Below are 18,115 nucleotides of genomic sequence, written 5' to 3'. Positions count from 1 at the left end.
AGCTTGAAGGTTACAGCCCATGAACAAAAGAGCTGAATTCCAGAGGGGAGGCAAGAGTGATTGCCCTTGACCTCAATGCAGCATTTGACTGAGTGTAACATCAAGGAGCAATTTGACGGTGTTGGACTTCGTAGACAGCTGCACTGGATCTTGGCTGGCCTGAGTTGGAAGGTCGGGTAAGACAGGCACGGAAGAAATTTGGCACTGATTGCCACTCCAAGGAAGTTACAGCCCCATGTTTGGATGAAGGTTGTAATGAGGCCTGGAACTGAGTGACCCTCACAGAACCGAAACTGAGCATTGATGAGGTTGTTGCTAGGTAAATGCCATTTGGTAGCACTGTCAATGGCACCTTCCATCACTTTGAGACAAGTTGAGACTTGTGCAGTTTTTTTCAAAGATTACTTTAAGCCCTAGCCAGAGATATAGCTAAGTTTTCCCCACTCACTCACACCAATATTACACAGCTAATTTACCGCTCTTTATACTTATACCCAAGTACATTCCATTTATACACAATTTAATTATACTGAATTTACTTTATCAATTACATTCTCTTATTTACATGGATCCTGGTGCAGGTTAGCATCAGAAGGACAGACATGGACTCAAGCTGTGAATGGAAATGAGGTCAGTGAGCGAGGTGGAGGCGGTCAGGATCATTAAATGGTAACCCATCGTGGTGAGATTGAGCTGCATATCACTAACACACCCGTGGAAACTGAGTGTGTAATTGTGGATTATGTCGCCGATGGGCAGCACATTGATAAGGAACAGAAAACTACCAAGGTTAAACCCTTGAGGGAATCTCAAGATCATGGTGCAGGAGAAGGAGGAGAAGCCATTGCTGGAGATGTGCTGGCTTTGCCAAGACAAGGCAGAAGTGAATCATGCGAGGGTACAGAGCTGGACAATGGAGGAGAGCTACAGGGCATTTAACCATTTGATTCTGTTATTTGCCAATGCCTGGATATGTATACTTCCAGCTGAGGGTACTGGATAGCGCTTAGTAGCAGGAACATTTTATGTATCTTCCCATGTTTCTTTAGCCCAATTGTAGCACCCTGCCCTCTGCCTGGCTGAAACAAATTAACACAGTAAAGACTGGGGACATTATTGTGTGCATGTTTCATGTGTCATGTATAAACTTATATATGGAATTATTTAGTCAAGTCATTTGGTTTGATTAGGGGGGGTGTCATAAAATTAGAGCTAGGCCAATCAGGAGGAAACTCAGCACTATTTCACAAAGATAGTAGAAATTTGGAACTCTCTCCCAAAAGGATGCTGGGGCAATTGGCATTCCAAGACTGAGGTCGATAATTTTTTTTTATTTAAGTAAGGGTATTAAGTCATGTGGAGCAATGCTGGGACAAATAGACTTAAGGCTGAGATCAATCATGATCTAATTGAATAGGGGAGGAGGCTCAAGGGGTTGAATGGCCTACACAAATCTTTGGCTATAGATGGGTACAGTGATGTAGCAGTTACAGTATTGGACTAGAAACTAGAAGTTGAGCACTGAAGCCCCACCATGTTGTGACATTTAGTTCAATAAATATGATTTGTAAGCATGAAAGCTGCTCATATAAACTGAACTGATGCTCTAATGTCCTAAAGGAAAGGAAGCATGCCACCTGTATCCAGTCTGGCCTCCTCATGACTCCAGTGATGAGGAATACTGTGGCTACAAGATCAGGTCAGAGGCTAGGAATCCTGTGGCGAGTAACTCACGTCCTGACTCCCCAAAGCATGTCCACCATCTACATGGCACAAGTCAGGAGTGTGATGGAATACTCTCCACTTGCCTGGATGACTGCAGCTCCAACATTGCTCAAGAACATTGACACCATTCAGGACAAAGCAACCTGCTTGATTGGCACCCCATCCACAAACATTCACTCCGCCACCAACACACAATGGCAGCAATGTGTGCCATCTACAAGATACACTGCAGGAAGTCACCAAGGCTCCTTAGACAGCACCTTCCAAACCCATGACCGGGACAAGGGCAGCAGACACATGGGAACGCCACCACCTGGAAGTACCCCTCCAAGCCACTCACCATCATGACTTGGAAATATATCGTCATTCCTTCACTGTCGCTGTGTCAAAGTCCTGAAACTCTCTCCCTAACAGCACTGTGGGTACCTACACTACATGGACTACAGCGGTTCAAGAAGGCAGCTCACCACCACCTTCTCAAAGGCAATTAAGGATGGGCAATAAATGCTGGCCTCACCAGCGATGCCCACATCCCATAAATGAATGAATAAAAAAGACTTGCGCTGTATGGTTGACCGTTTATGCCCCCTAACATGGCTCACCAAACTACATAGTTGTAAAATAAATTACTAAAGAAAAAGTACATGATCCACCATTATTTTCTTGGGGTAACTAGCAATGGACAGTAGATGCAGACTCTGCTGTGTTGTCCACCGGCAGAGAAATCCAAAAACACTGCAATAGAAAAAGATATGGAATAGTCAAATATTTAAATTGTGTTTTCTTTGAAATACCTTGTCTTTTATTTCTACTTGTAGGTTGGTGACATTGTCAGAATAGAAAAAGATCAAACGTTTCCCACAGATTTAGTGCTGCTGTCGACTGACCAAGAGGATGGGACATGTTATGTCACTACAGCAAGTTTGGATGGAGAAACAAATCTGAAGGTCACCATTTTTGCTTATATAAGAAAATATTAATTAACTGCCTAAGAAGGAGGGAAGGTTTTAGAGTGCTTTGAAAAAATCAGTTACAACATTCTATTTTAAAGGATTTAACATGACATTTTTTTGCTATAAAGTTTTTGTAAGTATAAAACTGTAGTCTGACATGTAGCATGGAAGCATTACTTTTTTAAGTTGGCCCTTTGTAAATCTAAGTGACAAACGAAATATAAGTAGCTGTGTATTTTTCAGGGTACGAATGGTTGGATTTTATGGTTTATACACAGTCGGAAGCCAAACTACTCGTTATACACAATTTTTTTGAATTTTGGACTTGTCACTTGTATTATTTTGCCCAGTAAATATCAAATTTATCTTAATTTTTTTTTAAATGTGAGTTTCACATGAAAGTAGGTGCAAGATTTTGGTTTTAAAAGAATCAACATTTCAATGAACTAGGTGTTATTAATTTAGGCATATCTTTGCATTTATGGTCAAATGGCATGTTCTGAGTGGTGTGAAATTTCTTCAGTAAAGCTGCTTATTTTTAAATACCTGTCTAGAAACTAAATACTGACATGAATTGACTAGGCTGAATGTTGTGACATCATTGTAGGTCTTCAGGAAGTTCGACACCATCCAGGACAAACCAGCCAGCTTGATTGGCACCCCTTCCACAAACATTCACTCACTCCACCACCTACGAACAGTGGCAGCAGTGTGTACCATCTGCAAGATGCACTGCAGAAACTCATCAAGCCTCCTTCGACACCACCTTCCAAAGACACGACAGCTAGCATCTAGAAAGACAAGTGCAACAGACATGTGGAAACACCACCACGTGGAAGTTCCCCTCCAAGTCACTCACCACCCTGACTTGGAAATATATCCCATTCCTTCACTGTTGCTGGATCAAAATCCTGGAACTTCCTTCCTAACAGCACTGTGGGTGTACCTACACCACAGGAACAGCAACGGTTCAAGGAGGCAGCTGACCATCTTCAAAAAGCAGTTAGGGATGGGCAATAAATGCTGGTCTACCAGTGACGCCCACGTCCTGTAAATGAATTTTTAAAAAAAGTACAGTTGAGGTTTTCAAAACAAATTCTGTTTAAGAAATGTAAGTATGTAGTGTAATTTTCAATGCATCTTTGTCTACATTGTTACAATCTAAAATAATGAGAAGGGCATCTGGGTGGAATTTGTGGGATCTAGTCAGCTTGTGCTGAGCACTCTGCAGTAGATATAGGAAAGCAGAAATCGGGAACATGTTCTTCGACTATTTTGCTAGAGTAACTCACTCCCTTAAAGCTTTGGATGGACAAATGAATGTTTGTCAATGGGGTGCTGTTATGATATGGCAGTTGATAAAGGCTGAGTTGTTTAAATCCCAGAGGGAAACTTGAACAACTGCCATAACCTATATTTTCAATTGGTATGTTTGAGAGGCAGCTCTGAATTCAAGAGTAAAACCACCAAGCCTCAAGTGGTTTTTATATAAAACTAAATTAAACATTTATTAATTTAACAACAAATGAAACACATACACATGTCTACAAATTACTACCATAATAACTTTTAAACAAACCCCCAAATTAATCACTTCCAGGTCAATCTTCACCAAGGCAACAGTAACCCATAGACTTTAAACAGACACCAGCCAAAGCACATTTGACCGTACAAATTTAAAATGAGGTTCCTTTCAATTTGCAGACACAGTTGTAAGCTTTACAGGCTGGTTAGATCTTACATGCCTCTGACCCACACACAAGCTTCTTTCTGTTTATACCTAGCTTCCTCTTTGTAAATTTTCCATTATATTTCTAGGTTTTTAAATTTTTCCTCCCCTAACAATAATCCTTTCATTCCACCAATTTTATTAGTAATATAAACACATTGCTTGGTGTCTCCCAGCTAGGCGCAGGATTTTACCCATTTCTTTGAATGGTTTATTTAAAAATGCAAATTGCACTTTACCTTTTAATTAACTTATGTTTATCTAATTAACATCTCAAAAACTACTATACACCAAAGCACCCAGACTAGCTGGCTTTAATCCAATTAAGACACACACACACCCTACCACAATTCCAATTTAAAAATAATTTCCAATAACATTATAGACAATGTTTCATGACAGGTGCCAATCAAGCAGGCTGCTTTGTTCTGAATGGTGTCCAGCTTCTTGTGTTGTTGGAGCTGTACTCATCCAGGCAAGTGGAGAGTATTCCATCACACTCCTGATTAGTGCCTTGTTGATATCTGGTGGTCATGCTTTGGGGAGTCAGGAAGTGAGTTATATGCTGCAGGATTCCTAGCCTCTGACCTGCTTGTAGCCACAGTATTTATGGCTAGTCCAGTTCAACTTCTGGTCAGTGGTAACCCCCAGGATGTTGGTGAAGGGTAATGCCATTGAATGTCAAGGGGCAATGGTTAGATTCTCTCGTTGGAGATGGTCATGGTCTGGTACTTGTGTGGCTTGAATATTACTTGCCACTTGTCAGCTCAAGCCTGGATATTGTCCAGGTCTTGCTGAATTTGGTCATGGACTGCTTCATTATCTGAGGAGTCGTGAATGGTGCTGAACATTGTGCAGTCATCAGTGAACATCCCCACTTCTGACCTTATAATGGAAGGAAGGTCGTTGATGAAGCAGCCGAAGATAGTTCGGCTGAGGACACTACCCTGAGGAACTCCTGTGGCGATGACCTGGAATTGAGATGATTGACTTCCAACAACCTCAACCATTTTCCTTTGTGCTAGATATGATTTCAACCAGCAGAGTTTTCCCCTGATTCCCATTGACTCCAATTTTGCTAGGGCTCCTGGATGCCACACTCGGTCAAAGGCTGCCTTGATGCCAAGGGCAGTCACTGTTACCTCACCTCTAGAGTTCAGCTCTTTTGTCCATGTTTGAATCTAGGCTGTAATGAGGTCAGGAGTGAGTGACCCTGGCCGAACCCAAACTAATCATCAGTAGCAGGTTATTGCTAAGCAAATGATAGTACTGTTGTTGACCCCTTCCATCACTTTACTGATGATCGAGTGTAACCTGATGGGGTAGTAATTGGCCGGGTTGGATTTGCCCTGCTTTTTGTGTACAGGACATATCGGGGCAATTTTCCACATTGTCAGGTAGATGCTAGTGTTGTAGCTGTACTGGAACAGCATAGCAAGTTCTGGAGCACAAGTCTTCAGTACTATTGCTGTTGAATAGAATGAAGTTTCTCATAAACGTCTTAGTGGCCAATTTCATTGAATATAGTCTTTTAAGAAATTAAGTTGTCGTTCTAGCAGTGGCAACTTGTATCTAAATAGTGCCTTTAACATAGTAAAATGTCCCAAGGAATGTTGTCAGGTGAAATTTGACACTGAGCTATACAAGAAGCTATTAGAACAGGCCTGTCCAAAAAGAGAACTTTTTAAGCAGTATCTTGGAGGAGAGAGAGATAAACAGCTGGACAAATATAGGAAGGTTATCCCAGAGTTTAGGGCTTAAACAGCTGAAAACACAGTCAACAGTGGAGGGATGAAGGAAATTGGGGATGCACAAGAGGCCAGAAATGGAGGAATACGAAGATCTTGGAGAGGTGTAGAGCTAAAGGAGGTTACAGAGGTAGGGAGGGGCAAGGCCATGGAGGGGTTTGAACACGAGGATGAGAATTTTAATTGAGAAGTTGCTGGACTTGGAAGCCATTGGAGGTGTCTGCTGTAAATATTGAGGCTGCTCACTATCATGACAAAATGCATTCCCATCCTTGTTTGGTGTCTCCTTCAATATAAATGTAATTGTCAATGAACAGTCCATCTATGGCACATGATATTGAGGTTGTCTGAGAAACAGTGAACTCAAATCTTACCTCTTGAACCAATCACAAGATACTCAGCAGATTCTGAGACTGCCTTGAAGTCAATTATTATTTCAATCCAGTACATGCTCCCCTGGCATGGCTGAGATCAGAGACACTTCTGCAGACCCATTCGCTAGACCTGGTTATTTGAAGACAGTGAATGACAGTTATCCTTGGGCTCTGTCCCTATCTTTTGCTCTCATAAAGTGGTTATCTATACAGAAATATAGAAACGTTTATTTCAAAAGCAAGCTTTGAACTACCACTGTCAAAATCTTGGGATGGTAACAGCTAAAATAAAACTCTATTTCCTGATCTCTCGGGCAAGTAAGTGTCAGCTCAAAAACCATCATCCTGGAGGCTTCCAAATAGCCACCAATTTTGCTCGCAAATCAATTCAGATTCTCATCTAATTGGTACTGGCTTCTTGTTTCACTGCAACGTGATATTGTACATTCAAGTTTTTTGTTAACAAGCTCATCTTGACTGAATTAATGACATTCTATAATGCTCTCACACCATCATATTTGTAAAAGATTGCCCGTCTTGAATTCTGAGAAATACTACAATAAAGCATCCGCCACTTTGCAAAGAAGTGCAACAAGTGAATCAGCAAACCAGATTTCAATCCAAGAATCAAAGGGCCCTTGTGGTACACAGGCCAAATGTCTAAGAATGTAAAAATAGGGACAGAAGTAGATATTATGGCCCCATGAGCCTTCACCATTCAGTACAATCATCAGTGATCTTCTGCCTCATCTCCATGTTCCTGCCTGCTCCCCATATCCCTTGGTTCCCCAAGATCAAAAATCTATCTATCCCAGCCTTGAATATACTGAATGATGGAGCATCTCTTTAGGATAAAGAATTCCAAAGATTCACAACTCTCTGAATGAAGAAATTTCTCCTTACCTCCATCCCAAATGATTGACCCTCTATGCTGATACTGTAGCCCTCCCCATGCTGTAGATTCTCCAGCCAGTGAAAACGACCTGTGCCTACGCTGTCAAGCCCCTTCACAATCTTGTATGTTTCAATGCGATCACATCTCATTTTTCTGAACTCCAGATTACAGGCCCAATTTACTCAGTCTTTCATCATAGGACAGCTCCTCATCCTGGAAATAATCCATATTATCTTTGCTGCACCACCTCTAAGGCAACTATATCCTTCCTGGATGAAGATGTGGAGAGCAAAACTGTGCATGGTATTCCAGGTGTAATCTCATCAAAGCTTTGTGCAGTTGTAGCAAGATTTCCTTGTTTTTTTTATTCTGGTCCCTTTGTAATAAGGGCCATATGCCATTTGCCTTCCTAATTGCTTGCTGCACCTGCATGCCATCTTTTGTATTCCTTGCATGACTATACCCAAGTTTCTGGACATTAACGTTTAGAAGTTTCATGCTTTTTAAAAATCTTTTGTTTTTCTATTTTTATGATCTCACACTTACTCACACTCTACCATGTTGTTCCACCATGTTGTCCACTCTAACCTGTCTACATATCTTTGTAGGGTCTTTTGTATCCTCCTCAGCTTACATTTCCACCTAGCTTTGTAATGTCAGAAAACTTGTATACGTTACCCTTTGCCTCTTGGTCTAATTCAATAGTTTAGATTGTAAATAGCTGTGGTTCCTGCACTAATTCTTGTGGCACTCCAAGTTTTTACAAAATATTGATGGTGCAAAGCTAGGTGGGGGTTGGGTGGAGGCTGGTTGACATTTACATTCAGTGAGGAAGAGGTAAAGATGATTTGTGGGTTAGGGTTCACCGGCAGAAACACTTGGAAAAGAAAAATGGGGCAGGGGACTGTTTTGGCCAGCAGTGGTACTTGTTAAATGGTGATTAAATTGGTGAATGCAGGCTGTGACAAATATGATTCTTGGAAAAATGGGTGATTTTGTTGGTGGGGAGTGGGGAACATGTTAGTAGCTGGAGTGGCAAGGTTGTTAACTGATAAAATTTTATCTTCATACAGAATTCAGATGTCCATTCATTCATTATTATGGAGATAGTTGATCACTTGGTTTGCATGAGGGATGGCAATGAAGTGGTCCTAAAACTTGTTCAGCCAGAGAGATATTTCCTAGAACTTAGAAAGCTCAGTAATGGTGGTTGAAGACTTATGATAACTTACTTGGGGAAGTAAGGGTTTAAATATTTATGATAACTTCCTCAGTAGAGACAAATTGCATAAAAGGGTGTAATAATTGGTTTAGAGGAGAGAGGGTGTTAAAATTTCATTCCCTAAACCAGTAAAGCCTTCTTTTAAGAAGTAATTGGATTCCGAATGGGGACCACCCTCTGATCTCTCTCGATGGATGAACTAAGATGGGTTGAACAGCCTTTCTCATCTGTAATCATCTTGCAATTCTATGAAATGTTATATGTGGAAAATAACTGGTTGAATACAGATGGGGGAATGGAAGAACATTCGCAGTTTTCATTCAATGAATCTGGTTAGATGCTAATGAGGTTTATTGAGAGTAGACTTCGTGCACAATTTTTTTTATTTTCAGTTTTGTTGTGCTTTTTTTAGACGCATCATGCAGTTCCAGAAATAGCTAAACTGCGGACTGTTCCTCAGCTAGACACACTGAGAGCTGTCATAACCTGCCACCAGCCAGAACCAGACCTGTATAGGTGAGATCAAAGCATATAACTGTACTGTAGTAAATATGATTTGGTGCTTGTGAGACTGTTTTCTATATCAATTTTTAGCATTAACTTTATTTTCTTTGTAAAACTATTTTCGCTGCTTCAGTATTTCATAACTGTTTGTTTACAGATTTGTCGGTCAACTTATGATAAGGGGAAAGCCGAACGACATAGTAAGGTATGAGAATTTCTACCATCTGGTTTACTATAAAATTATAAAAAAACACTCTGTCATAAAAATATTTACCTATAAATTCTCCACAGCTTTGAGGAGAACAGAATAATAAATTACTTATAGTTCGCCAAAGACAACATAGCAAATCTGGGAATATTTTGTGAAGACAGTAAGTTGAGGATAAAGTATTCATCAATCAGTCAGAACTCGTTGTTAAGGGAACAGTGCTTAATGATTGCTTAATGGATTTCACTCATTCACCAAATCATTTACCAAACAACTGGAGACATTATCCAGCAAAGTAGCTAATCAAAATGCTTAAGATTTTTTTTGAAAGCAATTTTAACATGTTGTCTTGATTGTGACCCTGTCCTGTTTAAACCTGTACAAAATAGCTACACCACATGGACTGCAGTAGTTCAAAAAGGTGACTCACCACCACCTTCTCAAGGGCAAATAGCGATGGGCAATAAATGCTGGCCTAGCCAATGATGCCCACATCCCATGAGCGAATTAAAAAAAATAAACAACTCTCTCACTAAAGTAATTTAACCTGTCTATATGGTTTTCATTGTGGTATTTCAAATCTCTGCAATAATATTTCTTCTAAATTCTGCTCCTCTTTCACAAATATAAGGCTTGAGTTTTGCTGCTTTCCTGGATACCTTTGGTAGCATACTGCTTGCACCAAATTTGTTTCATCTTTAATCCCCCCATACACCCTAGCTCAGACTCCTCCGGTGGCTTTTTCAAGGGTGTGGCTCCTGTCTCAGATTTGGTAATTTCCCTAAATTGGTTACAGCCTATTTCAATCACAAGTGATTTTCCTTTGGGAGCGTGTCAGGACCCTGAAGAAGTTCTGATGTGTGCACAGCCCTGCCACATGCAGTCGTGAATGGTGGTGGACAGTTAAACAACTCACTGGAGGAGGAGGCTTCACAAATATCCCCATCCTCAATGTTGGGGGAGCCCAGCACATCAGTGCAAAAGATAAGTCTAAAGCATTTGCTACAATCTTCAGCCATAAGTGTCAGCTGGATGATCCATCTCAGCCTCCTCCGGAGGCTCCCAGCATCTCAGATGCCAGTCTTCAGCCAATTCGATTCACTTCGCATGATATCAAGAAACAGCTGAAGGTACAAAGCCTATGGGCCCTGACAATATCCGGCAATAGCACTGAAGACTTGTGCACCAGAACTTGCCATGGCTCTAGCCAAGCTGTTCCAGTACAGCTACAGCACTGGCACCTACCCGGCTATGTGGAAAATTGCCCAGGTACCCACAAATCAGGACAAATCCAACCCGGCCAATTACCGCCCCATCAGTCTACGCTTGATCATCAGTAAAGTGATGGAAGGGGTCATCAACAGTGCTATCAAGCAGCACTTGCTTAGTAATAACCTGCTCACTGATGCTCAGTTTGGGTTCTGCCAGGGCCACTCAGCTCCTGACCTCAATACAGCCTTGGTTCAAACATGGACAAAAGAGCTGAACTCCTGAGGTGAGGTGAGAGTGACTGCCCTTGACATCAAGGCCGCATTTGACCGAGTGTGGCATCAAGGAGCCCTAGCAAAACTGGAGCCAATGGGAATCGAGGAAAACTCTCCTCTGGTTTAAGTCATACCTAGCATGTAGGAAGATAGTTGTGGTTGTTGGAGGTCAGCTCAGTTCCAGGACATCACTGCAGGAGTTCCTCAAGGTAGTGTCCTAGGCCCAACCATCTTCAGCTGCTTTATCAATGACTGTCCTTCCTTCCATGAGAAGGTCAGAAGTCGGGATATTCGCTGATGATTGCACAATGTTCAGCACCGTTCGCAACTCTTCAGATACTGAAGCAGTCCATGTCGAAATGCAGCAAGACCTGGACAATATCCAGGCTAGGGCTGACAAGTGGCAAGTAATATTTGTGCCACACAAATGCCAGGCAATGACCATCTCCAACAAGAGAGAATCTAACCATTGCCCCTTGACGTTCAATGGCACTACCATCACTGAGTCCCCCACAATCAACATCCTGGGGGTTTCCATTGACCAGAAACTGAACTGGACTAGCCATATAAATACTGTGACTACAAGAGCAGTTCAGAGGTTAGGAATTCTGCGGCAATTAACTCACTTCCTGATCCTCCAAAGCCTGTCCACCATCTACAAAGCACAAGTCCGGAGCGTGATGGAATACTCCCCACTTGCCTGGATGAGTGCAGCTCCCGCAACACTCAAGAAGCTTGACACTGTCCAGGTCAAAGCCACCCACTTGATTGGCACCACATCCACAAACATTCACTTCTTCCACCACCGCGCACAGTAACAGCAATGTGTACCATCTAGAAGATGCACTGCGGGAATTCACCAAGGCTCCCTAAACAGCACCACCCATTACTACTACATTCTAGAAGGACAAGGGCAGCAGATAGCTGGGAACACCACCACGTGGAAGTTCCCCTCCAAGTCACTCGCCATCCTGACTTAGAAATATAATGCCATTCCTTCACTGTCACTGGGTCAAAATCCTGGAACTCGCTTCCTAACAGCACTGTGGGTGTACCTACACCACATGGACTGCAGCAGTTGAAGAAGGCAGCTCACCATCACCTTCTCAAGGGCAACTAGGGATGGGCAATAAATGCTGGCCCAGCCAGCGAAGCCCATATCCTGTGAATGAATAAAAAAAAATGCATTGTAATTGCCCAAGAAATTTACACTTCTGATGGGCTGATTTGCACTGCCGGGGCCTTCCAAAAATGTCTCTTACACTGATCTGGACTGGATTACTCAACTCGTCGAGCCGCTCCCATTCATCCGACTGTCCACAAGCCCCTTAATTGTTCTCTCTTTCTATTGCCAGTGAAGGAGCAGGTCTGTTTTATATGACAGGCAGTTCACATCTGCAAATCACTCATAAGCTGCTTTGGAACTCCTCCATTGGTCCCATTTGGAAAGGCGCCACGTGATTTAGTGCTGAACCAGAGACTAGTAATCTCTGCGTTTAATTCCCAATCTGTGATGTTAACTGAACCCAACTAGAGCAGTAGTTGAGATGCCATTATTGACCTCAATACCTTTGTGTTAGAGAGGAGAGAAAATTGCCCATGGTTCATGCTCTTGTTCCTTTAAAATGACACCTGTTGGAAAGTGCATATCTGTAAACATCAATAATAACTCATGCATTTTATACCTTGAATGTAGAAAAACTCCCTGAAAGGGTGGTGGAAGTAAATTTCAATTGGAACTTTCGCGAAAGAATTGGATGAATTCTTGGAAAGGAAACGTTTGCAAGGTTATGGAAGAGAGCAGGGATTGGGACTAATTGAGCAGAAATTTTGGCCTGAATGGTCTCCCTCTGTGCGTTTAAGTGCTTTTATAGGCATAATTGGGCAAAAAAGGGGACTGAGAAGAAATGAGGTAGATGACCAAAATCTTTGTCAAAAAGTTAGAAGAGGAGAGGCAGAGGGCTTCAGAACAGAATTGGAAAATGTGGCTTGAATTGCTGAGTGTTATATAACACAATTGCCTCTGGCAGCAGGAACACCATTGGATGCAAAGCAGTAAACTGAATAAACTAATCCTTGACCCATTGGAGTGACTTAACATAGCATAAGAAATAGGAGCAGAAGTAAGCCATTTGGCCTCGAGCCTGCTCTGCCATTCAATAAGAACATGGCTAATCTGATTGTGGCCTTAACTTCACTTTCCTGATTACATCCCATAACCCTTGACTCCCTTGTAGATCAAAAATCTATCTAATTCGGCCTTGAACATATTCAATGATCCAGTTCTCTCCAATTCTCTCTCTCAGTTAGAAAATTCCAAAGATTAATGACACTCTGAGAGAAGAAATTCCTCTCATTCCTGTCTTAAATGGTAGATCCCTTAGCTTGAAACTGTGCTCCCCAGTTCTTTGTTTCCCATCATGAGGAAATCTTCTCTCAGCATCTACCCTGTCAAGTCCCCAAAGAATCTTATGTTTTAATGTGATCACCTCTCATTCTTCTAAACTCCAATGAGTACAGGCCCAAGCTGCTCGACCTTTCCTCATAAAACAACCGCTTCATCCCAGGAATCAACATAGTGAACTTTCCCTGAACTGCCTCCAATGCACATATATCCCCCCCCCCACCCCCCCCCACTTAATAAGGTGGCAAAAACACTGTTCTCTAGGTGTGGTGTTGCAATGCCCTGTACAGCTGTAGCAAGACTTCCCTACTTTTATGTTTCATTCCCCTTGTAATAAATTTTAACATTCCATTTGCCTTCCTAATTGTTTGCTGTACTTGCATACTAACTCTGATTCATATCTGAGGTACCCAGTTGTACTGCAGAATTCTGCAGTCTCTCTCCATTTAAATATATTCTGCTTTTCTAATGCTGTCGAAGTGGATAGCTTCACATTTTCCCACATTAAGTCCCATCTGCCAAATTTTTGCCCATTCACTTACCCTATTTATATCCCTTTGTAGACTACCTGTATTCTCTTCACGACTTGCTTTTCTAATTTGGTTTTATCACTAAATTTTGCTGCAATACCTCGGTCCCTTCGCCCAAGTCATTAATATAGATTGGAAATAGTTGAGGCCCCATCACTGATCCATGTGGCACCTCTATAGTTGCAGTTTGCCAACCTGAAAATGACTGATTTATCCCAACTGTTTCCAGTTAAATTAGCCAATCTTCTAACCATGCTAATATAATACCCCCAACACCATGAGCTCTTCTCTTATACAGCAACCTTTTATGTGGCACCTTATCAAATGTCTTTTGGAAATCAAATTCCCCTTTATCCACCCTGCTTGTTATGTCCTCAAAAAACTCTAATAAACTCTACTCATGAAACCATAAAATAAGACCAAACTCAGACTCTGCCTGACTGTGTTATGATTTTCTAAATGTCCTGCACTTGGGTTGAAAAGACCTAATTCACGAGGAGCTAAAATGAGGCTGGAAGATTAGCCTAGCTTGCGCTGGAGGAAGAATCTTCAGGGGCAATATCTCACCATGAAAGAGAGTTCTGAGATTAAAAGGTCCCAGGCTGACAGAGGAAAAGAACAGAAGTAAACCCTCAGGAGCTAAGAATTCCCTTGGACTGGGTCCAGGAAAATTGAATGTCTACTTAATGAACAGTGTAAAGCATACCTGTGAAGTAAATTTTCAGTTGTGCTAAAAGAAAAAAGTGAATGTTCTGTTTTAAAATATAAGTTGCCTCCAAAGATAATATTTAGTCAATTGTGCTTTGTATTTTGTTACAGTAAAAATCTTAAAACATGAAACTTTGTGCCATCCACATGCAAATGTTGTTTATATTTGTCTGCCAATAGCATGTAGATTACCTGTCATTTTGTATTTCATGTTGGGTGGGATGATCTCTGATCTGCCTGCACCGACCAGCATATGCTTTTCTCTATTGCCAAACTCTACATATCTTTCTCCAAAATTGCAGAATATCCTTCCCAGACTGCCAAAGTTACCACATCAGAGCAGTTGCACATGTGGAAATTTGCCTTATACGCAGTTATCTTTTGTTAGTTGTGCCTTTAGGTAGAAATGCGGCATATTCCACAACAAGGGTTGTCTTTCAGAACTGCTCCATTGGAACACCAGAAATCACCTGCTTTATTACTGTAATATCAAATGTTTAATTTCTTTAGCAAAGAAAAAGTTTTTAATTTCTATCCTTCTAGACAAAATATGAAGTTTAGATTGAAGCGTTGCTGAAGTATCACCTGACTTCTTTGTGTTTCTTTAGACCTCTGGGACCAGAAAACCTTCTACTTAGAGGAGCAAGTTTGAAAAATACCACCGCAGTTTTTGGTACCAAGATTTGTTTCTGCTATTTTGTATCCGCTTAAGCGAATAAAATTACTTTTGACTAGAGTCTGCATGAAATTTGCAGTAAAAAACCTTGTTGCACAACAAGTTTATATTTCTGTCAAATTAAAAATGTTAGTTGAAAGTATACTACTATATTCATTTGTCTGAAAAGTGTTGTGAGTCTGTTCTTGCGATTTCATATCTTTCACATGCTTTGAATATATTCATCTCAATGAAATTGAGCATTGAGTTGAGTATCATTCTTGCTTTGAATGAACTTGGTAATTTGATTAAGTAGATTTTCAAATAACCTTTAAAATTTGTTCAATTTCCATATGCAAATGTTAATGTCATTTCAGTGGGGAGAGTGGAAAGTGATGAGGCAAGGGTTTACCGAGAGGCATTTTTCCTTGAAGTGTGCTGCATCATGCAGCTTTGTTTCCTTAGTTTAACATTTTCCCATTGTCAGCAGCAGCTGTGCTCCTTCCGCATATCCCAAGCAGTTGAAGGGAAACTTTTAGGTGATGATATTTCAATGCACTTGCTGCCCAGTCCATCTAGGTGGTAGAGGTCACTGGTTTGGAAGGTGCTGTCAAAGAACCCTTGGTGAGTTGCTGCACTGCAACTTGTTGATGCTACATACTGGTGTCCTGGTGGTGGAGGGACTGGATGTTCAAGATTGTTGAATGGGATGCCAATTTAATGCGCTGCTTTGTCCTGGATGATGTCAAGCCTCTTGAATGTTGCTGGAGCTACATTCATCCAGGTAAGTGGGAAATATTCCATCACACTCAAGGGAGTCGGTGGCACTGGACTAGTAATCCAGAGCTGCAGGCTAATACCCTGGTGACACGGGTTTGAATCCCAACATGGCACCTGGTGGAATTTAACTTCAATTAATAAATCTGGAATCGAAAGCTAGTCTCCGTACTAATGATTGTGACTATCGTAAAAACCCACCTGGTTCACTAATGTCCTTTAGGGAAGGAAATCTGCCATCCTTACCTGGCCTGGCCTACATGTGACACCAGACTCTTAACTGCCCTCTGAAATGGCCCAGCAAGCCACTCAGTTCAAGGGCATTTAGGGATGGACAACAAATGCTGGGCTTGCCAGTGACAGCGACCGCATCCCATGAAACAATTTTTAAAAAAACCTCCATGTAGATGGTGGACAGGTTGTGCAGAGTCAGGACATGATTTACTCACTGTAGAATACCCAGCCTCTGACCTGCCCTTGTAGCCACATTATTCATATGACTGGCCGAGTTAAGCTTCTGATCAATAATGTTGATGGTGATGGATTTAACTATGGTAATGCCATTTAACTTCAAGGGGAGGTGATTAGACTCTCATTGCAGATGGTCATTGCCTGACATTTGTGTGGTACGAATGTCACTTGTCACTTATCAGCCCAAGCCAGGTCTTGTGCATCTGGCCAAGGACTGCTTCATTATTCTGATGAGTTGCATATGGAACTGTGAATGGAATTCTGCAATCATCAGCGAACATCCTCAAGTCTGACCTTATAATGGAGGGAAGGTCATTGATGAACCAGCTGAAGATGGTTGTAATAGGACACTACTCTAGTGCTAAGAATAACCTTTTTAAGGATAATGTAAAGCTTTTGGAACCTTTTTTCATCTGTCTTCTGTAAAAATGAGTAACATCCACCTCTTCCTTGTTCTGAGCAATAAACCAGGAGAAACTTACTTCTCTACCATAGTGGCCTTGAGGCAAATGCTATCTACTGATTGTAACTGCAGCGTTCTTGCTACCTTTTGCTGTAGTAATTGACTCTTTCAAATACCACAGCATTAATTAGATATGCCAACAAGCAAGTAGAGCACATTCTCACCTACTGCGTATCAGGTTCTTGTAAAACAGTCACCAACACGCAGATCTTTCCACTTGATACCTCTGGGAGTGAACAGTATAGCCATGCTGACTTTAACATTGTGTTTCAGCCTTGGATATACAATCTTAATCCCAAATCTGTTCATCTTATTTTGAAGAATTGGAATTTTTAGAAGGACAGCTCATCACTACCTTCCAAAACAAATACTAAGGTTTTGTGTAAGGTAGGGAAAGTGTAATTCTCGTCCTCAACATCGTGCCAAAACTCCTGAAATGGAAAATCTGTATGCCAGCTCTCTGTACTCCTCTTCACTTATTGCAAGGACCATTTACAAAATCCTATTGGAGACAACTGGCTGTTGTTGACCCCTTACTTATGGCTTAAGTTTCTCAGTATTAGAAACCAATGCAAACAAAGTATTGACTCAACTCGACTGCCAGATATGACACAGTACCTCAGAGTCTTCAGTTGATGATGGCAACAGCTTGTATTTATATAGCACCTTTAACGTAATAACTAGTGGAATAAATTGTCCCAAGTTACTTCACAGGAGTGCAACTTAACAAAATGGTCTTCTCAGGAATCCTAAGTGATAATGATCTTTGTATTCAGAAGAGCTTCAATCTTTATAATGTTGAGTGGAAATGGTTCATCTATTGGTGCTGAAACCATGACTTAAACTTCACGAAACATATTTCAATGATGTGACTTTGTTAGAAATGCTGCTTCGCCAAGAGCACTTTTCAGGCTCACGGTGTTTATGGTCAATTAATCTTGGCTTGTTATCTGCCTTTCACAGAAATATCAATCAGAGAAGGAAACTCACCTGACCAAAATAAACCACTGGTGTGCATTATTTAGTGGGATTAGGTCCCCAAATGATTCATTCATGTAGGATAACAGGAATTCCTATTAGTACGTGGAAGTAGATGTGTTTAAGAGAAAAATCAATATTGGGTTAGCACTCAGTACCAAATATCACCAACAGAAGTAACTAGATATTTATAATTTCAAAATTTATGGTGACTTTTTGTGGCAGAAGGTATTATTCTACTCTAATAATCTTGTTTTAAAGAAACAAGTTGTTTGAGGTATTTTAGT

The 18,115-nt window shown here is 41.2% G+C and overlaps 1 protein-coding gene across 3 annotated transcripts in view; it reads left to right on the top strand.

Annotated features, from left to right (window-relative positions):
- The window catches only part of atp11b (ATPase phospholipid transporting 11B), a 191,344-nt gene that overhangs the window by 38,942 nt on the left and 134,287 nt on the right, over positions 1-18,115 (top strand). For all 3 annotated transcript variants that reach the window (XM_078563954.1, XM_078563956.1, XM_078563957.1), the window contains exons 6-9: positions 2,544-2,672; positions 9,059-9,162; positions 9,308-9,355; positions 15,093-15,157. In XM_078563954.1, the coding sequence (XP_078420080.1) occupies positions 2,544-2,672; positions 9,059-9,162; positions 9,308-9,355; positions 15,093-15,157 (346 nt within the window). The remainder of the gene's footprint in view (positions 1-2,543; positions 2,673-9,058; positions 9,163-9,307; positions 9,356-15,092; positions 15,158-18,115) is intronic.

Source organism: Cetorhinus maximus, chromosome 19, assembly GCF_964194155.1.
Source record: "Cetorhinus maximus chromosome 19, sCetMax3.hap1.1, whole genome shotgun sequence".
In the NCBI taxonomy this organism is placed as follows: domain Eukaryota; kingdom Metazoa; phylum Chordata; class Chondrichthyes; order Lamniformes; family Cetorhinidae; genus Cetorhinus; species Cetorhinus maximus.
This window is presented reverse-complemented; position numbering and strand designations above follow the sequence as displayed.